This window comes from Rutilus rutilus (assembly GCF_951802725.1).
Source record: "Rutilus rutilus genome assembly, chromosome: 16".
Lineage (NCBI taxonomy): Eukaryota > Metazoa > Chordata > Actinopteri > Cypriniformes > Leuciscidae > Rutilus > Rutilus rutilus.
In genome coordinates this window covers 25,255,392-25,265,599 of record NC_140224.1, presented here as the reverse complement: position 1 = coordinate 25,265,599, position 10,208 = coordinate 25,255,392, and the positions used below count along the sequence as shown (strand labels likewise).

At 37.8% G+C, this 10,208-nt stretch overlaps 1 protein-coding gene across 1 annotated transcript in view; it reads right to left on the bottom strand.

Moving 5' to 3' along the window:
* Positions 1–4,484: 4,484 nt before the first annotated feature.
* The window catches only part of dusp3a (dual specificity phosphatase 3a), a 35,929-nt gene continuing 30,205 nt past the window's right edge, over positions 4,485–10,208 (bottom strand). The window contains exon 3 of the mRNA XM_084434910.1: positions 4,485–8,356. Within this exon, the coding sequence (XP_084291036.1) occupies positions 8,148–8,356 (209 nt within the window). The 3' untranslated portion in view covers positions 4,485–8,147. The remainder of the gene's footprint in view (positions 8,357–10,208) is intronic.

The following is a 10,208-nucleotide window of genomic DNA, read 5'->3' as shown; positions in this document are numbered from 1 at the left end:
GCAGTGTGGACTTTCCTTCCGTCTGTTTTTGTCAATGCTGTCGATTTGTCACGGACTGCCTAATACAACAGATGTGTATGTAAATCCTACTTTGTGCTGATGTATTCTTCGTTTGAGTTTCCTTTACATTTACATTTAGTCATTTAGCAGACGCTTTTATCCAAAGCGACTTACAAATTAGGACTAAATTAAGCGAGTCATCATGAAGAGGCAAAAACAACAACAACGCAAGAAGTGCTCAAAATACGAAGTTAAGGCATTATTCAGAGTAGCATAAGCACGATAAGTGAGGTTTTAAAGGGAAAGTTTTTTTTTTTTTTTTTATGAAGTTAAGTGCTCACGGAAGAGATGGGTTTTCAGCTGTTTTTTTAATGTTGTCAGGGATTCTGCATTCCGGATGAGGGTGGGGAGAGTGTTCCACCAGCATGGAACTGTGAATGAGAATGTTCTGGAAAGTGATTTTGTGGCTTTCTGTGATGGAACCACGAGACGTCGCTCGTTGATCGATCGTAGGCGTCTGGTAGGGATGTAGACTCGTAGGAGTGAGTGAAAGTAGGAGGGAGCTGAGCCTGTGATAGATCTGTAAGCAAGCGTCAATGCCTTGAACTTGATGCGAGCAGCGAGAGGTAGCCAGTGCAGAGATATGAACAGAGGAGTGACGTGGGCCCTCTTGGGCTCGTTGAAGACAAGACGAGCTGCAGCATTCTGGATCATCTGTAGAGGTTTGGTTGCACATGCTGGAAGTCCGGCCAGAAGAGCATTGCAGTAGTCAAGCCTAGAAATGACCAGGGCCTGGACGAGGAGTTGTGTTGCGTGCTCAGTTAGGAAAGGCCTGATCTTCCTGATGTTGTGCAGCGCAACAACCTTTGACCTTTAAGTCAGAGGTCACTCTAAAAGGTCATTTTTACTGTCGCCATGGCAAGTGAAAAGTGTTATTATGTCAAACTAAATGCATACAGCAAACAATTGTAGTGGTTCCATGTTAGGGCTCATTGCGTTTTTCATTTCCCAAGCATTTTATGAATATTTTTGGTTGAAATAACTTTTTGAACTTTTTGCCATTTTGGTTTTCTGCCGCCCACATTGAGACTTCGATGTCTTCCAATTCTAGCTAATGGATTAATACTTGACCTTGCAAATATGGGTCAAATGTGGAGTCTGTTCTTCATTAACTCATGTTTCTCTGTTGTATCTTAGCTCTGTCTTTTATTTATGCATAAATAACAGAGCTGAAAATCCCTTTTCATGTGGTTTTTGTGTGCTTGGCTAATCAGAGATAATTTCGGTTGATCTTCTAAACCGATGAAGTTGTGCTTTAGATGTGTCTAATTTGTTGTTCTACATGACTAGGAACAAGTGCCGTGTGTATATTTCACGCCTAAAATCAAACAATGGCTTTGGAAAAATAACAGCGCATCCAGCTTTCCTTCCCATTTGCTTCCAAATCAAACACTCCCGGCAGTATCTCACCAGCAATCTGACTTAGGAGCCACGCAGCCATATTCTGCTGTTTTTTACATGACAGTTCTTTAATAAATATCAGACGCACTTGGCAAGGCAACGCAGGAACGCCACAACAGCAGAGTGCAGGAAGATGAAACGAGCAACACCACTGCGGGCACAAGTGCTTGGAAGAGGATCTGAAGCCCATCCATTCCAAGAATGTTCTCTCCCATATTTCCCAATAATTAGCGCTGCTCCACAGATGTTCCTTCTTTTTTTTTCTCTCCAGTTTTCATTATGGGAGCATGCGGTGAAATGGAACAAAAAAGTGGAAACATCATACGATTTTCATTTAAGCCAGTCATTAAGGAAGACGACAAAGCAATAGGGGGATATCATTCACAAGAAGTGCCGTTAATAATGAGATTTTTAAAAGATTAGTTGTTACTGAAACCATGTTCTCCTGCCAAATTATCTATCTGGAATTCGGTCAAGCCCAACTGATGGTTACACAATCTGTCAGGCAATGTTTATAATAATATAAAACACAATTATACTTGTCTTGAAATAACAATTTACCTTTCTTTCTTATTAATTTAACAAATTTACACGGACATATCATCCATGACCTAAAAGAATTAGTTAACCCAAAAATTCTAATTCTGTCATCTTTTATTCCTCATCATCTCGTTTTTGTATTTTTATTTTGGAAATTATTAAGTTTATGTAAAGTAATTAAATTGAATTTAAATGTAAAAAAAAGTATGTATAAATATACATATATATTTATAAAGTGCTGCTTGAAAGTTTGTGAACCCCATGCAGAATCATATTCAGAGGGATCATACAAAATGTTGTTTTTTTTGTACTGTCCTGAATAAGATATTTTACATAAAAGATGTTTATAGTCCACAAGACAAAAACAAAAAGCTGAATTTATAAAAATGACCCTGTTCAAAAGTTTATGTACCTTAATTCTTAATACTGTGATCCATGATTTATTTTTTATTTTTTTGTGTGATGGTTGTTCTTGAGTCCCTTGTTTGTCCTGAGTAGTTAAACTGCCCAGTGTTCTTCAGAAACATCCTCCAGGTCCCGTAAAATTCTTCAGTTTTCCAGCATCTTTTGCATATTTGAATATTCCAGCAGTGACTTTATGATTTTGAGATCCATATTTTCACACTGAGCAGCTTTTTTCACAACTTAAAAAAAAAAAAGGTTAAAACATTCAACAATGCTCCAGAAGGAAACACGATGCATTAAGAGGACATTTTTCTTATGTTGTTTAAAAATATCTTTTCTTCATTTAGCAATGCCCATTGGAAGCAACAGAAGAGTTATTAAGTACAATTTACCTTGATCTTCAAATTCAAAAAGTTTTCACCCCCCATGTGTGTCTGTGTCTGTTTTAGCTGCTGTGTTTGTCCTGACGTCTGAGGTGCTTTGTTTCTCCTTCGGGTCGGGCTCTGTGGTCCTGCATGGTTTGTGAGTGTGACAGTACAGGGTGGAGACCCTGGACAGAAGTCTCTAAGGACCCCACAGCTGGGCTCGGGTAATTGCAGTCTGCACAGGGTCATGGATAGAGATCGGCCCTAGTGTCAGACCAATTGATTTGAGCGTTTTCAATGATCCTTGTGGATACATGAAGTCTGAAGCTGGTCATCCCCAGCGCCAGGTGTGCTGAACAAATGCTAAAGGACCTCAAAGACCATCCGCTTCAAATCACAGGGAAATTGTCCTCTGTGATTCTGTGACAAAGTGTTATATGAGTACGTGGATATGAGTATGTACTGTGTGTGTCAAAAGAAAGTGTTTTTTTAGTGTGCGGGTCATGGTGCAAGGCGCACAGGGCCCCAGAGGAAGACAGATTTATGGAAGCATTTGTCTCCATCTGTTGGAGACAGACTATAAACTCTTACCATAAAGCATCTCTCAGATATGTGCATAAATAACGTACATACTGTACTTCCATAAATATTCACACATCCTGACCCAAAACCTTAACCCTGCTCTCATATTTTATAATGATCTCTTCAACAACATAAAACATGATGATATATGCATTAAATCTGGCTGTGAATATGAAGTCCTTCATTTGCTCAGTCTTTGTAGATTTGCTGAGGCGACTCAAATGTTGCATTAAAGTCTGTACGCAGCTGAATGTTACCCTACTTATCTCTGTTACCTAACAGGAGTAATTAGGGGCTGTAGTAAGTGCTTTTTCATGTGCCTCATTCTGTTGTAATCAAAGACCGCAGAGGCCCACAGACATGGACTGCTTGCAACACATAAGGAGAACTAATAGTGTATTGTCATGCAAACTACTCCTGCACATGAGAAATGAGTCTCTCTCATGCTTCTAGGAGGAAATGCAAAAATAATTTATGATTGCATTGAGCAATATGAGTAATACGAGACAATGAAATGTAATATTAAGTGTTTTTTTCTGGCTTTGGACTTTGGAGAGACAATACAAGAAATAAAGAAGGGTGAAAAAATGTGATACATTTTGATATTATACTCTTTCACTGTCATATATTATATCATATTTATATATTTATCTGTGTACACTTGTGGTTGATACGATTTTTTAAAAAATATTTTAACTTTTAAAGCTGAATTTTCCGCAGCCATTACTTCTGTCTTCAGTCTCACATGATCCTTATGTTAAAAACAGCTGTTCTGCTAAATAATTTTGTGAAAACAATTATACATTTTTTCAAGATTCTTTGATGAACAGAAAGCTGAAAAGAACAGCATTCATGTGAAATAGGAATATTTTGTAGTGTAACTTTTGTAATATATAGGCTATATATATATATATATATATATATATATATATATATTTTTTTTTTTTTTTTTTTACTGGCTTCAAACTATTGAAAAGTAGTGTATGTGATGTGTACAAATGGTTCATCATCCAAAGTGTCATCCACAAAAATAGACAACTTAATATTTGTATATTAATTTGTAATTGTATGGGTTTAACAATGCATACTCACAGGTAGGAATCGCTATCTTAATAAATCAAAGACAAAAAATTGCACATTTTAATTTCAGACATTTATTTTGACATCATAAAACAAAAAAACATTTTTCCAATGTAAGAAAAATAACTGTGATTTAATCAAGTGCACTTCAACAAAGTGTCTGTAGACACGTCTGTACACCTTGCTTTGTGAAGTGAAGACATGAATCAAAAAAATATATATAATCCATCTTCAGGATAAGGCTTTAAGGTGGGATGTTTAGACAGCCTGTGTCATGTGAATGCATTCAATTGACCTCCGTTTCAAGCATCCTGTAAATCCTTTCCCGATTGAGTCAGATTAAAAAACAAAACCAGAATTCTGTCATTTAGCCACTTCAAGCAACTCCCTAACTCAAAATGTTAAACATAATTTGAGAGTGTGAACATTTGTGCCAAACTCTTCTGCCAAATATGCAGCTGCTGAGGTTTCCATGTCCTTTACAACAAACAAGTGGTCAATCATGTACAATATCACATTACAGCAACAACACAAAGCATAGGCCTACAGGAGTAAAAGACGGCACATAGACGATATAGAGTTACGTTTAGTCAGCGGCGTGCACACATGAATGCAACTATGTGCTTGTACGCGTGGACAAAACAAATTTCGACGCAAAAATACAGACAATACTTCGCACCGATGCCTAAAAATGCACGTGCATCAAAAATGCATCACTTATGCATGTCGACGTGTTAATCTACTTAGACAGTGTGTGTTCAGTCTTAGGTAGTGTTCCTTCAGTGTTATAGAAATAAAATGTAAAAAATATATTAAATAAAAAACAATCACATACTTAGAATGGGACATAAATACAAAATGGCCAAGCAGCATTGTGATTCATTGTTATATACTATTGACATCATCAAGCCATATAGTGGTAAAACCGTTTTCATTTAATCTTCCCTGTATAATTACACTGTTTACAATTTCTATACACTGTGTAACATACAATCGGATACATATGAATAAAAGGCAATACATAGCAGGACAGTTTGTGCAAACCACACGGGTTATCAACAGCAGATGGCAGTGTTTCTCCTTCCACAGATCCATTTCAGAAAAGGGAGTGTCCTTCATCTGAAGCATTGAAGCCAACAGCGCCAGCAAACATATTTACGTTGAAATTTCCAAATATGCTCATTCAAAATGCGTCATTGTTGCTCTTTGAGGTTAAAAGTTGCTGCTAAAAACTCAGGCAGATTTTGTTTGCCATTGGCACAGACCATCCTCATTGGTTCACGTTTTTTTATGACGGCACACAGGGTTCCATAGCTACAGTTGGTTAGGTTGTATAAAGCCTAGGTCTCCAGATTATAATAAAGGAATGTTTATAGTTTGAATGCTTTCATACATATAGGTATTTGTCCATTTTAAATATTCTTAGACAAAAACCCAAGGATAAAATGACTATGGGTTAGATAAGTAGCTACAATAGTATGAATGCTGTGAGGTAGCCTGCATCAATGTTAGCTGTGAAAACAGACTTTGATCCTCTAATAGGCCTACAACAAAAATAATATAGCAAAACGCACCACTCTCCATCACAGTGAAAAGAAAAACAGGATAATATGGAAGCTTTTAGCAAACAAAAATTGTGTCTTATGGGTAAATGTGCAATGGCATTCATGGTGTTTTAAAGTAAAGTGAATGTTGACAACAATATATTAGATATTTCTATTGTTAATAGATACTGGTCATACACAAATATTATGGACAGGTCATATACATTCATATATGTCAACATCTAAATATGTATATACAAGTATAGGCTATATATCTGGAATATAGAAATATAAAAAAGAGGCATAAGTAGTGCTTTGTGTTATAATCTAGCCTACGATTTGTACTATTATTTCCCCTCAGTAATAAATATGCAGAGGCCCAGGGGCTATTAATACTGTTTTAGATTGATCAAATTTGACAAACGAAATTAGATTAATTCAAAACGCTACATGTTCGAAAACTGGCGCATGCACTTATTCCAAATTAAGTAATGTTGGTTCACTTCAAAGGGGTCATATCATGAGAAATGTATAACTTTAAGGAATCTAAAACACCCTTTACTAAAGCCAAGCTACAAAAAAGTCTCATTCTGAAATGTTTAACATTTAAGATGCCAATACTTTAACATTTACACATCAACATGGCTCAACCAGTCCCAGAAAAGCTACATGGACAAAGTATGATAGATCCTGTTATTTCTAAACAATAGAATAATCATAATAATGATAAGAGAAATGTTCTGTGGTGTTGTCGTCTGCCTGTATTTCAGTCTGATCTGAAAACGGCACATTTCAATGTGGACCATTGAGTGAACCTGCTGCTGTCGGTAACTCATCAATCGAACTAGTTTCATATGCAAAGAGGATGCTTACATAGAAGTCTTAAAGGCACAGCAGCAAAAACGGCCTGTTTAATTGGATTAACGTTATAAGTGTACCTCTGGGAAAATGATTAAATGATATAAATATGTATGATATGACCCCTTTAAAACCTGAAACAAGCCAGGAATGCAGCAAACCGAGTCAATTCCAGTGCTAAAGCGATGCTGTTTAAAAGACAAAGCTGGGCCCGAAGTAAACCTATCTACCTTTAAATATCTACGCTCCACATGCTTTGCACTCCTTCCTCTGATCTTTGAACTAGCAGTATAAAGGCGCACAAAGCCTCTGGGGTAACAAACCTTGTGTAAGGGCACATCATTAGGCAGTTGGCATGGCAGAGGCTCTCCACCTATCGGACGTGTCTCTCTGGTCAAGGCTGACTGTGATCTTGGGGTGGACAAAATGTGGCATGAGACTTGGCAGTGAGAGACAGTGATTCCAGAGTAAAGAGATCTAATGGGGCTGATTCATTATCACTGCTGCATAGAACCGGGTTGAACCTGTTTGTAGCGTCTGTTGAAGCCGAGCTACAACATACGGTTGGCTTGTTGATTGTATGCTACCATTTGTGGAATGTTAATTTATCTCATGTTAAAAGAGTGAATGGGTTGTGTGCTGGTACACAACAGTTTTGTCCTCCTGTTTAGTCCTGATTTAAAATGCTGGAAAGCCATCAAAAATCTGGCCACAGTTCTGTAAATGAGTTAAAAGGTGTATTTCCGTGCTTTTTTTTTATACCTAAATATCATATTCCTCCACATACAAATAGGAATGGGTTAAACAATCGCAGTATTTCTGGCAAATAGGAGCCCATAGGATGATTGTGCTCTACTTTACAGATGATGTTTGGGCTAATCTGCTCCAAAAGTTGAATTTGTGAGATATACAAATAGTTGGCAATTGGAATGCTTTAGGTGTACCTGGTGAAACACAGACACTGATTATCATGGGAAATATGCGAAAGCAAAACAGTTGTGATGACATATAAAATGCTACCCTTGCTCCTTCTACAGCCTTAATTATTCAGTAAATTTCCCTTTACCAGCCAGCTGGAAGCAGGAGTAATTATTCAGGATACTGACAACACCTCAGGTGACCGTGTATGTGAGAGTGTGTGTGTGTGTGTGTGTGTGTGTGTGTGTTTGAATACACTTTGTATACCTCCATGCATATGCTCTGGATGTATGAATACATTCTGTTAATATACTTGGAAAGGAAATATTGTGCACACTAGTTTGACTGTGTGTGCCTGCATTTGTGAGTATATGTGGGGGTAGAGCACATTCTATCATTTGGTCTTCAACTTGCCCTCCTTCGCCAGCTTTTCGTTGAGTTGGCATAGCTGGCACAGGAATCCATCATTCGGGCCGATCTCTCTCTTGTGTCTTACTGTAGCTGTGGCAACTCGTACATCCATATTGTGACGGAGCATGAGGTAAGCGATGACGATGGTGGGCGAACGGCTGTAGCCCTCCCGGCAGTGAACATACACCTTTCCTAGAAGAGAAATCATTTAAAAAACGATTTAAAAAGGCAGTGTTTGGAGCGCTACCCAAGATCTCATCCTCTGAGGATACAAATGTGGCCTCTGCCGCAACATCCGTTTTATATACTACATTGCGAACCTTCTCAAGTCAAGTCAACCTTCAGACCAATTCCCATCCAAACATGCAAACACACACGTACACATCCATTATTGACCTGCCCACTCTCCTGGAGGAATTCACCTTGCCAGCCCTAGCTGTGCTTATTTGGCAGATACAGCAGAGGATCTGAAACATGATGCCTCCTCCACCAGCAGCCCCACTTACTTATGTTCTCCCGTGAGTCTTTGTGCTGTTTATGTGTCAAGGAGATAGTCTTCATTGATTTCTAAATCTCTGCTCCCTGTAGATCAATGTAGAGCTACATATTTTCAAAATCGACTAGCCAGTTGGTAAATTTAAACTAAACATTAAGGACGTCCTGTAACTGTAACTGTGCACGTTCACATAGGACACTTTCTTGGGCTGGTTGCACCAGCTGGTACAAATCTTCTTGCTCGGATGGACAGTATAAATAACATTTAATACTGACAGTATAAAATAATATTCAATGTCTTTAAGTCCATTCACAGCCAGCGATATTTCTCTGAATAAGTTGTGAAGTGTTTTTTATTTAAGTCTTATTAACTGCTTTAAAATACATGCTGTTAACCAAACCACTGTCAAATCATTTAAATTAAGTGTAAGAATGAAAACAATATTATCTAACATAACCACAGCGAATAACTGTATAAGGCAAATTAAGTTGTATGCACATGCCTTAAAAGCATAAATCTGTATTCAGATTTCAGAATGAGCACTTTGACATTTGCAGAATATGTAGCTCACACACAGTTGTAATAATCAGGGAAAATTCACTACATTTAATAAATAATTATTAATATGCTAAGGGAATTTGCATTGTAAAAATGTAGAGGTAGACTTACAGATATAAAAACGCTTGTTTGGTAATGTTTACTCGTTGAAATCAAATGTCATGAGAAATTCAGTTCTTTATTATTAGTAGTATATTTAAGATTGTAACCATGGCCTCTATATTTTTGATAGTAATGTGTTATTATAATATTGCGTTACTCCATTTAAGAAGTAACTAATTACTTTTTATGGAAAGTAATATGTTATGATACTTTTGCATTGGTTTTTCTCACCTGGGCTAGGCATGCTTGTTTGTTTTTTAATATTTTATTTGATTTCATGTTTTATTTGTATAGGGACAGATACAATAAACATAGATAAAAGTGTGACAACAGCCATCCAATGCGTGTATCATAGAGCTTGTACAGTAGCTAAAGCTAATTTGCAACGCTTGTCCCTAGAATAACGAAAAAAGTTCTATTTTTGGCAAATGTAAAGGCACCATAAGTGAAATGAATTGGACTAAGTCAGAAGGAAATGCAAATTCATGCCTAAACAGTAGAGGACGCAGCTCAAACCTTTCATCTGTAGATTACCATTCTGGATTGCAGAAGAATAGGACACAGGAGAAGAAAGTGCAACACTCTTAGGCCCTGTCCCAAATGGCACACTTCATATGCACTTTCGGTCTTGTGGACTTACAATGGCTGACGAGTGCGCGCGTCCGTTAAGTCCAAGTAGGGTGTCCCATTTGTCATTTTAGGTTTCAGAAGGGTGCTCGCGAGCACCCCCCTTTGAGGTCGATATGCGCCCTCGATGCACGCTTTTGCCGAGCCCGAACTGTAGCGAGCTCTGCAGCAGACTTCTTCCCGACAGTCAAAGCGGCGTTACGTCACGAAAGTGCGGACTCGTAGTAAGACCGCAAGTGTTTAGGGTGCCATTTGGGACAG